Genomic DNA, 17,237 nt, shown 5'->3' with positions numbered 1-17,237 from the left:
CGGAGCTTTGCTGCAGCAAGCAGCGAGTAGCGGTTGTCAGCAGAGCGCTGGAGAAGCAGAGCTGAGGCTGTGGAGGACGTGGGATGAAGCAGACCCCGGGAGGTCACCAGATCCTCTCGATGCATGAGCACAATTACGTTCATCCTACTCTTTCTCCCCCGTCCAACTGGTGCAGAGGGTGTCTGGCTGCTCAACAGGGTGCCTTTATCTGGGCAAGTGAAGCAGGTTTTTGCCTGATGCTCTCTTAGGTCCGTCCCTTGTGCTCCCACTTCAGTTAGACCATCTTGAACTGCTGTAACTAAAGATTTTTTCCCTTTAATATGATAAAAGACCAATATAAATTACACCACTGACTGGCTTTATTAGCCAGTATCTCCGTATTTCTGCATTAACTGTCCTCACATTCCTTATGAACTTGACCGAGTTATTCCCCATTGTGAAGAGCCCTGTTTCTTAATCATCAAACCAGGCAGAAATCTCTCTGAAGTATTGGCAGGAGAAAAAAACAATGGCAGCAACAACAAAAAACCTGTTACGTGATGAGATGTCTCATGGTCTGAAGCTGTCTGAGGCAGAGGGATTGTGGCTCTCTGGCATCTAGTGTCGCTCCAGGGACTCAAGAGACAGGGCTGGAATGAGCTGTGCCTTCTCCATTTGTTTTCAGCCCGATAGGCTTGCGTTGGGGTCTGGTGCAGGGGATCAGAGGAATGGGGAGGGAGCAGGCTGCTGATCCATGGAGCTCCTGGAGCAGAATCCGATCATCTGGATAGCACATGGACGTAGGCTTATCCTTTGACAGATTGCTCGGAGGAGAAGAGCAGTGAGGTAGCAGAAAGCCACTCTCATACCTCACTTACCACAAGAGAAATGATCTTCAGCCTTTGGTGTTGGTGCACAAAGTCTTCTCAGACCCTTCTGGCCAAGCAGCAGAGTCCCAGAAGTGTCAGGGGAGACCTCAGTGTGGGATACTTCCCCTGGAGACATATGGAGACATGGGAAAAGTCCTTAAAGGAGATGAAGAATAGCCTTAAAAGTCGAAGTAGCCAAGGGAGTGCCTCAAAAGAGCACAAAGAGCTGCAAAATCCCCATGATCTCCCAGGCTTGAGGAAACTGCTTTGAGCATTGGGCACTTAAGTTCAGCGCTGGGGTGGGGTATCAGAAACCATGTCAGCTCTGAGTTGGTGCCGAGCCAGCCTTGGGCACTTGGCAGCCTATAACTCCAGAATAAGACAGGGTACCGCTGTCTTTTAAGCAAGGACTTCTGAAACTTAGGGCTTAATGTTCTAATTCATACAGTTAAAGGCAGTGAAGGTGGAGTGGCAGGCCGTTAGATGAAGGATGCTGTTTTGTGGGGGGCCATCGTGGAGTGTCTCAAAGAAGTAACGAGAAAAAGACAATGAAGGGTGACTGTGTCCATGCATGAATTTTGAAGAGTTCAAAACAAAATTGGAACAAAAGCAGAGAGAGAGGCAACAATGGTGGTTGAGAATAACTGCATGGCCCAGGGCTCTGCCTTACATGCTTATACATCAAACGGCACAATTTCATCCTTTTATTTTCCCTCCACTTCATACAATAAGCTCCCCTCTCAGTTGTGCAGCATACTCAGTATATTTGGATTTATTGAAATCAGTACAGGCCTTGTACCTGCGACATCCCCATCCCTAGCTGGGATTCAGCCGTTCTGCCTGTGGCTGCTGACAGCATCTTTCCTCCACACTTAGCAGGAGACCGCCCTTCCTCATCCCACCTCCCCAAAAAGCACTCTGCCAAGGCATACCAGACATTCGGAGTAGCGCATGATATGTTTTACTTCTGGGACGTTTTCCTAGATCTATAATTCATCGTATTTTCTGAAGTAATAATATCAAATAGGAGCTGCTCCTCAAGATCTGCTGCCTTGTTCTCTGGAATTGGTGAAGAAGCACTTTCTTTCTAGGAGAAGGGAAAAATTCATCTTGTTTCAGTATTTGTATCACTGACTGATATTTCAGTAGGGTCCAAGAAGCTTTCATCTGGCTAGACCAAATTTCCTGAAAATGTTGAAAACATATTGGTTCCAAACCTCCCCAAAAACCACATGTTCTAGATTAAGCATGTGTTTGGGAGCTAACATCCTTCTTTCCCCAACTCCACCATAGTCTGGCATTAATAACGCTGCACTTAAAAATATTTGAAAAGCCTTGCATATCTCGTACCCATGTGAATGAAGTAAATATCATTACACCCCTTCTGTAAATGAAACGACTAAGTTTTAGTGGACTTATTCAGTCCACTTTTAAGTGGGCTTTTTGATCTTGCCCATTGAGACAACATATCAAAGAATGTAATGGATTCTTCGTCGACGAATGTCACCTGAGGGTTGGCAGGACTTGAGCCCTGGGATGCTCAGCTGCTGCACCGCAGAGCCTGGTTGCCTTGCGGTGCTTCTGCTTCTTCTCTTCCTTTGTCCGTTGTGTTTACTGAGAATCCAGAACCCCTGAAGAAAAAAATCCCCGCATGCAAATGAGGAATAACTTCATTTTGGTTGGCACCCATACATGTTTCAATAGCTGCGTTAATAATGGTTGCCCAACTAATGGCTGGGAACTCATTCCAAATTCTACTAGCTACCTATTCTCCAGAAGTTACCGGTGGATTTGGGCAGTGTTCAGAGCTTTGAGATTTAGCGAGTGGTCTCTTTGTTACACCAGGTGCTTAACAGGGCTTGGAAAAATACTTTGCACAAACTTCCATAGCTGTTGAGAGCAGTGGTCGTTAAACCTAATGTTCTTCTTCCAGCTACAGCCAGAAGCTCACGCTTCAAAGAAAAAGCTGCAGGTTTTTTGGTAGTGCACAAAGAGAGAGCGTTTTGAAAAAGTGCGTATTAGATCAGTCACATAAATTCCCTGATACCATCTTCAGAATCCAAGGTTTATTGTGAAAGTAGCTGTGGACTTAATGATTTCAACTAGCGATAGCATTGCACTTACTTTATAAATCAGTGAGAAGCGATGTGACATTTCTGGGAGACTCTGTGGTCTTATGAATCACGGAGATTTTGTGTCCGATTCTGTCTGCGCCCTTGGAGGAGGGTAACTTCTGGTCTCCCAGAGGCAGAGTGGTGATGGTAACGTGGATATGGTTCGGTTATATCATCCGGTCCTACAGATTCCCCAAAGCAGGGCTGTGCTTAGGTAAGGAGACGGATGATATGCTGACTGTAGTAACTCAGTGCTCGGAAACAGGAAAGGAATGTCGTACTGATCCTAGGGGTGAAAACAGCAAATTCTGCAAGTGGGTTGGCACCGCCTGCAGAGGACGTGGTGGTTATCGCGGCGCACCTCCCTGTGACTGCTTTCCAAGGTGAGCACCTTGAAGACATCAGTGGATGTCTTTGTTCTGAATTTGATGCGGATGTTGCTCGAACACGGTAGTGGCGCTCGCTGACTTTTTCTGCTCCTGACAACTGAGAATTTGAGAAAGTTCGGCAGCTTTCCTAGGTACTCGCCCTTTGTTTGATGGTCTTCTGTAATGGTCAGCCCTTTATAGGTTTTATATAAAATAAAAGTAATTACAAAGATCTGTTCCCATCAATAAAACCAGTTTGAACTGTTTTGAAAGAATTTAAACTATTTCTTGTTAATCCACACACACAACTAATAAGTGAACGCAGGTTTTTTTTTTTAGTGTGCTATTTATATCGGCACATGTCCTAAAGAAGTTTTTGATATTTTTGTATTTATAGTAAATTATAGCAGTGTGTAGCATGCAGAAAGTAAAATCAGGGGGGGAAAAAGTAAACTCTCTTAATCTTTATAAGCGAAAACATGTCATATGTAATATCCTTGAGTTGCATCACCATCTGTTTTTTTTCTGAAGCCCTTGGAAATTGCCCAGCAGATGTTAGGGCTGCAGGAGCCGAGGGCTAGAGCTGTTTCCCTGAAGCATCGATAGATGTCTTCTGCTGCTTGCAGGGCCACAGGTGCTGCTCTACACAACAGGAGCTCGTCTGTTGCAATTATTTTCATTAGCTTAGGTAAGAAGTTTGCATCCGAGCTGGCTTGCAGCTAGCACCTATGAAAGCAGTAATGCTGCTGGGAGAAGTGGCTTGGCATTGCCTCAAGCCTCCCCCTCCCACGGGCGCCCAGCCGCTGTCTCTGTGGGCAGAAGGCTGCGAGGGTGGGAGTTCTGTTTGGGTTGGGGTTTTTTGTTCTCATTTGGAGCTGCCTTCTTCTGCTTGTAACTTTCCCTCAAAGTTTGCCACTGTTGCTCTTTTTATATTCCCCCCTGTTCTGTTATCCTTCCTGTCCTTTTCCGAACAGATGTGGAAAAGAAGCTTTGGGATGAGTCTGGGTCTCGAGCGCTGTTTGAAGCCAGGGTGTTCAGCAGCCCAGTGCACAACGTTGTCACTCTGACACCATTTTTGGTGGGGAAAATCTCATTCTGCGCTGGAGATGTCATCGGGCAGGTGATAGAGCTGGCCTGGCTTATTACAGCCAGGGCTGGGGAGCCTTTTTCTAAAGGAAATCAAATGAAGGGGATTATAAACGTTAAAAGCAGATCAGGTAGCTAACCTAAACGTTTAAAGTCAGGGCAGCAGCCTGCTTCGTAGTTTTGTAATTATGGCTTTCAATGCCAGTAGGCAAAAATAACCTTGCTACTTTCCAAAGGGACCGATGAGTTTTTGAGACTTTCAGGCAGTGCCCCGTGAGGCTGGGGGTCCACTCTGAGACAGAAGTTCCCATCCAAACCTGTGCTCAGTACATGCAGACTGTGTCCTCCTCAGCTCCAGCTGAAGAGCTCCACCATACAGCAGAAATCTTTATTATTCCCTGTGTATATATAATTTATAGGGCTACGCAATTTGCATGACTGAATCTCATCCCATGCTTATTACTGTGTCCTTCAAAGCCATCCAGCCTTTCCTCTGATATCCCAGTTCTCTTCTGTATTAGCGGTTCTTGTCAACTTTCTTTCCTGTGCAAAAGAAAGCTGAAATGAAGGATTAAACAGAGCTGACAGTTCCTTCAAGGAAGGATTAGAGCATGAGCATTAATATAATTTCAGATGAAAGGAAATAAAGAAGGGGATAGACTTTCCTAAATCTTGGGGTCTGGTTTGACCTCAAACACAAGCAGAAAGCATGCAGAAAGGAGGCAGAGGAGAGGTAGGATTTTTAGCAAGTGTAAAAGCAGAGCAGAAGTACATATGGAGAAAAAGCAAACTATGCTGTGGTGACGGTGGCATTTAATACCAGCAGTCAAAACCATGAGCTTGATCTCTACTAAGGACATACCAGATAGAGAAAGCAGTTCATGACGAGCAGAGGTGATGTGAGAAAATTGCAGAAGAACGAACTAAAGGTTGTTTTCTTAAATAAGGGAAAAGAGGTGCTGGGAAGCAACTGACTGGTTGGGTTACGCTCCAGTCCAAGCTGAACTGGAATAAATCCTCAAATGCACAGTGGTGAAGCCCCTGAAAGAGAGACGAGACCAGTGGCAGCCAGCATGGGTTAGTGGAGAACTCGTCAAATCAGTTTCTTTCTACATGAAGATGGCAGCTCTGGAGGGTGGCAGCAGTGGTTCTCAGATAACTTGGTTTTTTTATAAGGCCTTTGCTACTGTAGAGGAACCTGGTGCACGTGCTCGTAACCTGCATGTTGGAGAAGAAGTAGCTTCTGATAGAACTGAGTCGAGGCACCTGACGAAGTGGCACCAGAGAGACGTGTACAAGGCTCTGAGACCAGGGAGGGCGAGGTGGGATTAATGGTGCGGGACAAGGCTCCAGCCAAAACTTGTTTGCTTAACTTGTACGGTATTTAACCTGCTCCGTCGATTAGCAGATAACCGGAGGGTGACATGCGTTCAAGTACTGCAACACTTCACAGACTTTATTGTTTAAATACTGGGGAGTGGCCTCCGAAAAGTACGGCAGACAGGACTTTTTTTTTCCGCTGCACATATGTGTTGGGCCAGCGAGTATCTAGAGAGTCTTTCAAGTCCTGTGCCTCGGCACCTTGCGTGTGGAAGGGAACGCACATCCGATATTTTGGTGGAGCTCTTCTTCCCAACCTCAGTGAGAGACTTTGTTACTGTTTTAGAATAAATTCAGAAATGTTTGCCATTTTGAGCAAAAATGAGGAAAATTCGGTCTTCTGGTGCATCGGATGAACCTTGTGGCTCTCTCTACAATTAAATTATCCATCCCCTCCTATTGGGAGATGAACAGATGCAAACCCTCGAGACTCAGAAGCTCCCAAGTCTAATAATATTGTGTTTTTTCATGTCAGAAGTATTTTTGTGTTTGTCGAAAGATTCACTTGCACAGCCGTAACATCTCTCTCTGCCGTGCCTGGAACAGATGCGTGTGTTGTAATATAGACTGTGAACATTGACATCACATGTGGTTCTCATTCCTCCCATTCATCTTTGAAGCTAATTGGTTCCATCCATTTCAAATGTGTTTGGCTCGCCGCAGCTATTTGTACTTTCACTCTGGTTATAGCGCTAATGGTGTGATATATATAACATGAAATAAACTCTCGTGACTCCAAGGTCTGAAGAGACACATACACAGCACTTGCATTTCGCTTGCTGCGTTGTTTTATTTTAAATGATGTCCCCAGACAGTTTTTTTCTTTTCACCGAAAACGTTATTAACTAGCTGGTGCCCGTAGGGATCGCCAGCGGGATCGTGGCTAGTTCTGCATCACGGGAAGTTTCGGAGCTCAGAAGGGGCAGAGAAGCCCGCTGGCCTTTGCAGAACACGACAGGTTTTACAGTTGGTCTGCACTGGTCCTGGTGGTTGGCTTCAGCGTTTCTCCCCAGCAAGATACTGATACCGGCATTGCAGGACGACACACGGGTTTCTATCTTCAGGGATCTAATTATTTTGAATATAAAAGTTAGTTTAAAAAAATAATAATAACAGTAAATTAGTAGAGGTAATAAATTAGATAATAGCATAAATTTCCCATGATCTACCATCATAATACATGGAATTGAATATTCCTGCTGGAAAGGCAGGAATGAGGTTACTGGGTATTTCTCTGGTCCTTCTCTCATCTGTCCCCTACTTATGGGAACACGGCACTTCTGTACGTGTTTGCAATTTGTCTTTCCCTACCACTGCTGACTCGAAGCAGCCTCGCTGCCATCCGTTCCTAGAAGTAGTGCAGTTCCTTTGCCTGTGGCTGGGTTTGCTCAGCACTCGGTGCTGGGATGCTCGCATCCCCGGCATAGGTGCCCCTTTCCCAGCAGGTACGAGCACACCAGGGACTGAAGCTGGATGTGGCTGTGGCATTAACTTTTTGCATTCCAGGGTCTAATTAACTATTTGCCTGAACAGAAAATAAAAAACAAACTTTTCACATCTATGTTGAAACTGGGAACAAGGTACAAATTAGAGTATTGTACAAGTTTCTTTTAGCTAGAGTTCAGTCCTTGGTGCATTGAGGGATTTGACTGACAAGTTGTGAGGGACTATTTGGGGATTCTTGCAATTTATTCCCATCCATGATTAATTTTCAGAGAAACAGTGGAACATGTTTCACACTCAACTTCTGCTCAAGACATCATGTAGTTTCTCAGCTTAACTATAAATATTTCCACTTCTTGCTAGGGAGGCTTGTATTCCCATTGATTAAGTAAGCCAGTTTATACTAGTTAATTACTTTTTTTAAAAACCATATTTTTTTTTTAACAACACTGCTTGCAAGTACTTGGGCTGCTGCTTTCAGCTGAGCTCTGAGCCCTGTTATCTTCTAACCTGTCCTCATCGGGAAGTTAAACGTGCCAACTTTAAATTTTAAGCTGGGTGACTTCAAGCTAGCGTGGTTTTAGCAAACCTGCTCTCTGCCAGTTTTGCAGCTTCCCAGCAGCAGCTGCAGGTGTAAGTGGAGTTCAGGGGAATTTTCAGGGCCCTGAATGGCCAGACCTGGACGTGGCTGAGATGGCCTCCGTCCTGGGACCTCAGGGGCCCCTGGGACTGACTCTCCCTGCCAGGTGTCCACCGTGTCTGAAATACGGGGACAGTCCGTGTGCTGCTGCGTAGGCGATAAATGCGTCCATTGCTTGAGAAATAATCTGCTGTGTATGGGTCTTATTCGGAAATGGGTTCTGCTAAGTCTGAGGGTTTCTGCTGTCTGAAAGCTTGAAGTGCCGTACTCGTATTGGCAACTTCACTGGCCATGTTCAGCAAATCTCTGTGCAGAAGGCTGAGCAGCATTGCAGCTGAGCTGGAAGTAAGATGGAATCTGAATAAAATATCTTATGGAAAGCAGAAAACTCTACATCTTTGGCTTACTGGTTTTGTTGCCAGTTTTGCTCCAGCATTGCAGTGACACCCTTCTTGCTACGTGGTTATTGATGGGGGGGTTATGTGAGATGAAATGATCATTGAATCTCAACAGTTTTTTATTTTCTTTGCAGGTCCAAGTTCAGTTAAAAACAAGAAAAAGGGTAAGTTTGAGTTTTAATTTAATTTTATTTCAATGGCCCCTTGCTGTGCCTGTGTAAGACTGCCCCAGCTATGAATTCTCTTTAACCAGTATGAATGAGAAAACCAATGAGGCGTTCAGCCCTCAGCAAATAGCAGGGATTAACGCAGCGTGTTGATAAAACAGGCTGTGTGTTGCTCTTACAAGCCCTTATTGCTATGGCAGGATCGCATTCCCTAGCAGCAGCAGTGTGGGGTTATAGATATTTACTGAAGCCGTCTTTAAGAGCTGAAGGAAGTTAATTGCACTGTATAGGAGTAATTCCAAAGGTGCCGTAATTAAATAGTTGAGCTGTCGTGTACCAGCGATGGCGAGCTGCGTGCTGTTAGCGCAGCCATCTTTGCTGGAACAGCTTTAGTTTTCGTCTCTGTTCTCCCATGGATCTTGGTGCAGGTTGGTGTCTACTTCCAACTCACCACATGAAACGTGAATAAACCCTGCAGCTTCTGGTCATGCATTAAACTCACGAGTGTTGTCTTATGTTTCCATACTGAGGTATCCTGTCTGACTTTCTTACCGTGTTCCTCAAGCTGTCTGCAATACATAATTGATTATTTTGTAAAACGCGGGTTGGCGAGTTTCTGTGATTTGAGTTTTCAGCACGCAGCCCTGTGTTTCGTGAGGTGTCTGATGCCATCTCTTCTTGTGTGGGACTCCTTGAGAACACTTAATAGGCATGCATTTGTTTGCTGCCAGGAACTTAAGCAAGCCAAAGGATCTGCTTTATAGACTTATTCTCAAAAACATGCAACAGCCCTGATTTTAGGGAAGCGGAATCCGATTGCCTGTTTTTGCTCCTCGTAACGATCAAAACGCTCCTGTGAGTGTTTCGAACACTGCGGCGCTCCCCTGTCGTAGGTTGCAGGAAAGGCATCAGCTGTGTGCAACTCAGGGGCTCCCCCAGACGTGCTGTCTCTGAACCACACGGCGCTCACCGCTGATGCTCCCGTTACCCAGGGCTTCCAGCAGAAACCTGGCTGCTGCACGTGCTGCTGTGACTGCACAGCGTCGCGTCGGTGCTCCTTGCACGCGACCTCGGAATCTACGGCTGAGAGGCCGGGACAGGCCGCAGTCGGGAACTTCGCTTGTATTTACCCTCCAAAGCAGCATAAAATCTTGTGTTCAGAAAGCTTGTCCTAACAAAACTCTGAAACCCTAAACCCGCGCTAAATCAGCTGAACTAATAACAAATGGTGCCTGTGGTGTTCGTAGCAGTTTTGGAGTGGCTGAGGGATCTCGTAGAGCTGTATTACATACAGCTGTAGTGCTGTATAAAAGATTTCAGTTTTATGGTATTGTCGCTTTTTTTTTTTAAGGAATTAGAGCTTATTGTTTAGTGAATGACAGTTAAGGAAAGCATACCAATTGTGCCTGCTTCAGTAGGCTTGGGGGTGAAGGAGGCACTCGCTGGAGAGCTGTGTGGAGCTGGGGAGTGCCACGGGACGTTCTCAAACCTCTGCAGATCCATGAGGTACGCAGCTCTGCACGAGGCCTCGTGTGCTGTGCAAGAGGCACGTGCTGCCTGCCTGACCCAAAGCTTCGACTTTGTGCTCAGGCTCGTCGTTAACCGCTGAGTGCTCGCAGGAGCTGGGTTTTGAGAGCTGGTTTCGGCTGTGTGATGGCTTCCCCTGCTTGGTGTGAGCACCCGGCACAGACCCCACTGCGCACAGGACTCTTGGGAATGAGGACTTCTCGTGTGGCTTTATTCTGCCCCAATAAGTGGCTCTTAAAAAAGAAGAGTTCAGAGGAAAGAAAGGGGAAGCAATGGCATCTCATTCCACACATATCCTCCTAAAAGTGTCTGCAGGCTTTCCCAGCTTCCTGGCGCACTGCTTATTTTGCACCACAGCTCAGCCATGAATGGTCCCCTCAGTGGGAAGATGAATTGAGCTTTATCCGCACTGAGAACTATTTTTTGCCTTGTGACTTTAACAGGCGGGATTGCATTAATACAGAGAAGTAGTTGAAATTACTTGAAGGAGCAAGAATGCATAGAAAATAAGTGTCCCTGTGCGGCTTCAGAATTATGTGCAATTGTTTTACTGCTAAACTAGCAGCTAATTTAGTCGCAAACCAGATTTCTGAGACAGATTAGTTAAAACAGCTGTAATGTGTGTCCCTCTTGGGAAGGAAAGCAAGGAGAGACAGCCGCAGGATTCCTGCCTTAGTGCCTGTGATCCTGCAATGGGATTGTCTAGATGGAAGGGGGTGTGAATGAAAAGAATTCAGTAAGTGTGCTGTAGGGGAAATAGGTACGGGTTTGGATTCAAGCTGAGAATTTCCAAGACCTGTTATTATCCTGAGGAGGAGGAGGCGGAGAATTGCTGGATTGGAGGAAGCCTGGCTTGTGGCCAGCTCAGATTCGAAGGCACCTCTGCTAATCTGGGCAAAGACACTGCAGGTAACAATTTGTCCCCTTAAGCCTTTGCCCTGTTTTTGTAGGATACCAGTGTTACTGCAATATTATTTTAGTTATGAGTATTTAGCTTAACTTAGCTTTCTACTTTAAACGAAGCACACGATAGCATTCTGCTTCCTTTGGACCTAGAAACAAAAAGCAGGGCTGGAGGTTAATTCTGTGCAGCCGACTGACTCTCGGCCCCGTGGCAGTGCGGAAAGAAGCAGCTGGATGCTGGGGCAGGTGACACGGGAAGGGACCGTGTGGCACACTGCGACTGAGCAGCACAGCTGTCCCTTGGCCGTGGCTGGTGGCCGCGGTGCACCAGATTAGATCCTTCCAGTTCTGCACGATCAATAGATCTGCAATAGATCATTTCTTGTTGTTTTGTCCCACCACAGCGACGCATAGTTAGTAGAGAAACAAGTACATAAATGTACGCAGAAACCATACCCATAGTCTTTATTTTCTATCCTCGCTGTTGCTGTTGTCTAAAAAATGGTTTAATTTTGTGCTGTAGCAGACTTTGTTGCAGCAGTTGATGAAACGGCTTTGCCATGTTAGTAAAGCTCTTTGGCATAGAAGCTGTTGAAAATCGCTCTTTAAAAACTACATCAAGAGACCATAATTTCTCACGGGGATCTGGAAAATCAGGAAATCGCAGGTCAGGTTTTCCCTGCAGACCTTACTTCGGTCCCCCGTGTGCGTGCCTGATCAGAGTCTTTGCTTCTACTTGCAGTCTACTTGCATCGTTGCGCTTTCTTTTCCCATCCTTTGTCCTTGTGCCTGATGCAAGGTGCTCAAGGAACACAGCAGTTCTTCGGTGCTTTCCTCCTCGGGGTTCAGCTAGCCCTCCCCTTGGCCCTCCACCCAAAGCCCAGACTGGACGTGGAGTTACTTTGAGGCACTGAGCACCTGAGTGCTTCATGCAATGTGCAATGCTGGGATGCTGCGGGGAGGGAAGGGGCGAGAGCAGGAGCTGCAGCTCGGCTCCGAACTGCCCTCTGGAGGAGTCCCTGGGCCAGGAGATCCGGTGGCACGTGGTCAGGTCCCTACAGGCTGCGTGCTGATGACACGTGCTGCTGATGTTAAAGATTTAGATATGAAGGCATATGTGTATGGCAGGTGAGGAAGGTTGCAGCTGTTCTACGTCAAAAAGCTATTTTCGTTGTAAAATCAAGAAATGGCAGAATGTTTTCAGGGCTGCCTGCTGTGGCCCATCCGACCGGGTGTTCCTCCTTGTTGGGGCTGGAGCGGGGCTGAAGTGGGAAACGCTAACGCTTGGCCTTGTGTTTTTTTCAGGTAAGAAGGCCGGTCCTCCAGGGCCCAACGGACCCCAGGGGCCACCAGGCCCTCCTGGCCCCCAGGGCCCCCCCGGCATTCCTGGTATCCCTGGGATTCCCGGCACCACCGTCATGGGACCCCCCGGCCCCCCCGGCCCACCAGGCCCTCAGGGACCGCCCGGGCTGCAGGGCCCCTCAGGTAACCGCTCGTCCCCGTGGTTGGGTGCCCCCCTCTGCCTTCATTCCTGACACAAACCCCATTTCTGCATCCGGACCGGGGAGGGTGCTGCTTAACACGAGCACTAAAACATCCCGGGAGCACGAGAAACCAAGTCAGATGGGTTTTGCCATACAAGTCAGATGAAAATATATTTTTCTCCTGTGGTCCTTGGTTGTGTTTTTCTTTGCTTCTGTGTATCTGTATGATACTATTCCTCCGTGGAGTCATGTGCCAATTATTTTGTAAAAATCCCTGAATTTAATTACTCTTTAAAATGCATGTTAGTGGAAGCTCACATCACTGTTGTTTGTGCTACACACATGAACAGTCTGGTATTAAAAAATGCTTCTTCAGAGAAATCAGGGCTGTCACCCTATGGCTTGCATGGCTCTCAAAGGAAGACTCGGTTGACTTTTCAGTTTATGTCTCAGAAATTGCTGAAGCACAGGCCAGCAGCAGCATGAGGTCCTTAGCACTCTAGAGTGCTGCCCACAAGCATCTCCTCTTTAATAGAGATTTGGCTCTCGGAGAAAAGAGATTTCAGCATGGAGCTTGAATGCAGTGAATGACCTGCGTTACTGCGGAGTCAAACTTGTAATCTTTGCAGCCAAGAGTCTTCGTTACCACTACTGATCAGCAAAGGAGTTGTGCAATTTTTCCTTCTAGTGGAAACTGGTTGAATAACGTTGGGGCATTTTGATGATGCTAGGCAGAATGCAGGAATAAAATAAGAAAGAAGTAGGATGAGGCTTTTTCTTACTTGCATACTTTCTAACATGAAGCCGTACCCCATATAGCTGTTAACATCCTCCTCCTGCTATAAATGGGTCTTTAATGTTTGTTATGGGGTAAGAGTTTTCTTCATAGGAATATTTACTGCAGCTCTTTCAAGCATAACTCTGCAGTGATGTGAAATTGCATTTTGCAGGTGCCACAGACAAGGCAGGCTCCAGAGACATCCAGGTTGGTTGATTTTCTTTCAAGTTACCGGCTATGTTTGCCAACGTGCCAAACCCACCCCTTCCCCTCTGTGCTAAATCATAGCTCCACAAAATGACCGACTGAGCTCACTTTTCTCATTGCTCAAGAGCAAGCCGTGTTAATCTGGCTTGGGCTTCTCACTTCTTGCCCAGTAATTGAACATGTTGTTCTCAGCTGCTCCGATCTTTTTGTTTGCTTGTTTGTTTATGAAAAGCAGTAATGATCTCAGAGTACTGTCATGTACCGGTCGGCAAAGCCGTGAAGCCATGTCAAGATACTGTAAAACAACGTGGTGTTTCTGACCAACTTTAAATCCCTGTAATCTCTTTGCAGCCAGCTGTGGTCCACCTTCAAGGCCAAGGCTCAGCAATCCAAGTGAAGAATGGTAAGGATCTCATGATATTGGCACTTACTGAACCTGTCCTGCAGCCCATGTCACATACCTGGATCTAAGACCACCCTGTGACAGGGGGCATCGATTACTGACTGTGACAGTCTGATTCCCATTGCCCAAACACTTCAGAGGAGCTTTCTGCTCAGTGTCCATTCCCATTTCTTTTGTGCTCAGGCTTCCCAGTTTGTCTCTATTCTCCCAGAACTCCAGCCCCACTGGGTCTCACTTCCCCTTGGCCTCCAGACACAGTGTGCCTCCTCCCACCTGTTGTTAAGTCAGTTTTCCTCAGCCCCTTGACCGGCCAGCCTTCTTTCCCAGTCTGTTTTGTTGTTGTTTTCTATTGTAAGCCTGCAGTATATCCCCTTCCTGTCGAAACCCCATTAGCCTGTGTTTTTCCCCATTTCCCCATGAATATATTTCAGGGGAAAGCGCAGCTCCAGAGAGAGCTGCGAGGACACAGAGATACACAGCTGCTAGCTCCTCCTGCCGTGCCCCGCTGCAGGCAAGCACACCCTGCAGCTCCCCAGCCCCCTGAGCATCCCCCCCACGTCTGTAACTCAGCCCAGGTCCTGCCGAGCTATTTCACATCCACCAGCAGTTCTCTGCTCTCCTCCTTCCTCCCCGAATCCCTCTCCGATTTCTGCTCGGGTTTCTGCTCCTCTTGCCAACAGCTGGGTCTCATTCATTAGCTGCTGTCTCTCGGCTGGCGATGTCTCGCTGTGCTGGAGAGGAGCTGGCTTGTCCCCTGCCTGGACCCCGGGGAGCCCTGGGGACAGGGCTGCAGGACCCGTGGTCACCATCTTCTGCACCGTGCGTGGGACGGTGAGGGCTGGCCAGGGCTCCTGTTGAAAGGCTCGGTTTATCTCTTCCACCAGGCGTGAGCTGACATTTCTCACGGTTAGGGAAGTATCCTTCAAGCTGAATGTCTTTACTGCAGCGGGGCGAGGGAAAGCTCCCAAAAACAAAAAGGAAATGGGCCGTTTCTAACAACAGCACGAGGGAAAAGATGCTGTTTTGCTTATGTTCAGAAAGTAATTATCCCGTTATTAATGGGAACCTCGTATGTTTGCAGAGTGTACGCTACTCTCTAAGAGTGGGAATTACCCTGTAACTGTCCTTCCCTGCTGCTCGGGAACAATCCCCTGCTCTGAGCCTGCCTTCCTTGGGCACTCAGGCATTAATGCTGTCCAGCTGACAGTGAGCAGAAGCCACAGCCTGCCGGGTTAGCAGCTAGGGGCAGGGAGCAGAAAAGCAGACGAAGGCTGGGAGGAAAGAGAGTTGCATTTGATAAAACCTACAGACTTGGTGCTGTTCTCGGCACGTAGCAGCGTGTCTTTGGGATGTGCCCATCCAGGGAACAGAGGTCCGCTGGTGCTGTCAGCTATTCTGCTGGCTCCAGTGGCAGAGGCCTGGGTGGTAGGTCTGTAAACCCCGAACTGTGTGCTGAGGACCTCAGTATGGGTTCGTGTGGTGTGACGTGATGCCATTTTACTTTGTTGTTATTTTGACTTTTTTAAATCTAGGAAATGTAATCACACAGCGCTCATTAAAACTATGCTAGTTATAAAGTCAAGAATGTTGAAGTCAAGGGATATCAGAATTAAAATCAATTGTACAACCCTAAATTGGCCTCCATGCACATATCTGTCCTGAGAGACTATTTCAGGCCGTAGTTGCACACCATTTTTTTCCATAATACTTTTGTTTATTTTGCTGCAAGGACCAGTTTTCTTCTAGGGAAGATCCCAGGGCTTAAAATGAAGGTGAAGGCTGTGTCTTCATGCTCAGCAGCACTGAGTGGGGCAGGCAGATTTGCCACATTTAGTCCAATTCCCGTAAGGACAGGAATCGCTGTTCTCATCCTAGCCTTGCCGTCATCCTCATGAAGTACCTGTCTGCAGCACACTGTGGAAGTTTTACTTCGTTTTGTGTGGAAACTGGGTAGAGAGGTGTGGGGAGGGGAATGAATAAAGAGATGGGAAGTTGAGGACATTTAATAGTCTTCTGGCTGGGTAATGTCAGTTGGGAATCTTGCCTGGAGGGCTGGATCCTGATCCTACCCTTCTGCAGAGTTTCTTCCATGATACCAGGGAAGTCACCAGCAGCAAAGGGCCAAAATTTCAAGAGGCGCGTGGGGTCTGAGCTGCAGAAGTGCTGCTGTAACCACAGCTACCAGAAGCTGTTTGTGCTCTGTGGCTGAACATGCAGAGTGTCAAAAACCAGCCCCTGGCCTCGGAGATTAATTTAGAAAACACAGCAAATACATTAAAGTACTGGCACTGATTTCCATGTGCCGGTGTCCTTGCTGTGCAGTGGGGATGATAGCACTTACTCTTGATGAGAACATTTTGTCAGGGCTGGGAAACACTCAGGTACAATAATAAGCTCACCTTAGCCTCAGGAGAAGATGAGCTCGTCTGTATCCGATGCTGGGGATGAATGCAGTGTAGTACAAAAGGCCACGTGCTGATTCAGGGGTGAGAAGAGCGACTCCTAACAAGGATAAGCAGAGATGGAAATCGCTCATCCTGCACGCTGCATGATGTGGGTGTCCCATTCAAACAGCAGCTAGTGCTGGTGTAATCAGAGCTAGTGCCATGGGAAGGAGTCAGAACTAGCACAGCACAGTCCTTAATTCTGGGGTTTTCTTGCCAAGTTTGACTTTTCAACGTGGGTCTGTGTCAGGCGTTGTGTATGAAACCTTGCAATGTCACTGTATTTCTGTGCTCCCGCGCTTTTCATCCTGACGGGTACTGAGTGACTGCCATTTTCTCATACTGAGATCTTTCAGGTGGAGTCCTCAATGACTGGTCTCGCATCACTATGAACCCCAAGGTGTTTAAGCTGCATGCCCGCAGTGGGGAGCTGGAGGTACTGGTGGACGGCACATACTTCATCTATAGTCAGGTAGAAGTGAGTACGGTCCTAGGCCTAACTCCTATTCTTGTGTTCCAATGGAAGCCTTGCATGAACCACGAGAGGGCTCCAGACAACTAGCAAATGCCAAGAACTTGTATGTACCTTTAACCACTTCATGCTCTAGGAGATGTGTGTCGGAGGAAGAAGTTAGAGTTTGGAAGTGCGAGGTCAGACGTTTCGCCATGACACCAGCTGCAAGAGATTAGTTACTGCGACACGCGCGCAGGCGCCCCACCAAATCCCATATGCCACCAATGACTTGTTCCCCCACCATACTGTCTGCGCAGTCAGTCAGCAGCAAATCTAAACCTTATTGCAGAGCAAGAGTCCCAGCAGGAGGCTGGGCTCTGTGCTTTAAGAGGGATGTAATACCAAAACCCTGACAACTTGTGATCATTGAGAAACCGTGTCGCTCTCTGTAAGCGTAGGACTCCCGGCCGGGGTGGCTTGGCCAAACTCCAGCCCAGGTAATTCCATTTTGCCTCCACGTTCTTTGTGTAGCTTCAGAGGGACACGATGTGCCAGCAGCCTTGTTGTGCAGCAGGATGGCTCAGCTGCTGCTT

General features: G+C 47.3%; 1 protein-coding gene across 1 annotated transcript in view; it reads left to right on the top strand.

Moving 5' to 3' along the window:
* The window catches only part of EDA (ectodysplasin A), a 73,192-nt gene that overhangs the window by 53,355 nt on the left and 2,600 nt on the right, over window positions 1-17,237 (top strand). Inside the window, exons 3-7 of the mRNA XM_035541620.2 lie at window positions 8,412-8,441; window positions 12,180-12,359; window positions 13,309-13,343; window positions 13,695-13,746; window positions 16,538-16,662. Of these exons, the coding sequence (XP_035397513.1) occupies window positions 8,412-8,441; window positions 12,180-12,359; window positions 13,309-13,343; window positions 13,695-13,746; window positions 16,538-16,662 (422 nt within the window). The remainder of the gene's footprint in view (window positions 1-8,411; window positions 8,442-12,179; window positions 12,360-13,308; window positions 13,344-13,694; window positions 13,747-16,537; window positions 16,663-17,237) is intronic.

Source organism: Cygnus atratus, chromosome 13 (assembly GCF_013377495.2).
Source record: "Cygnus atratus isolate AKBS03 ecotype Queensland, Australia chromosome 13, CAtr_DNAZoo_HiC_assembly, whole genome shotgun sequence".
Classification (NCBI taxonomy): Eukaryota; Metazoa; Chordata; class Aves; order Anseriformes; family Anatidae; genus Cygnus; species Cygnus atratus.
Note: the sequence above shows the minus strand (reverse complement) of the source record. Positions and strands in the feature narration are given on the sequence as shown.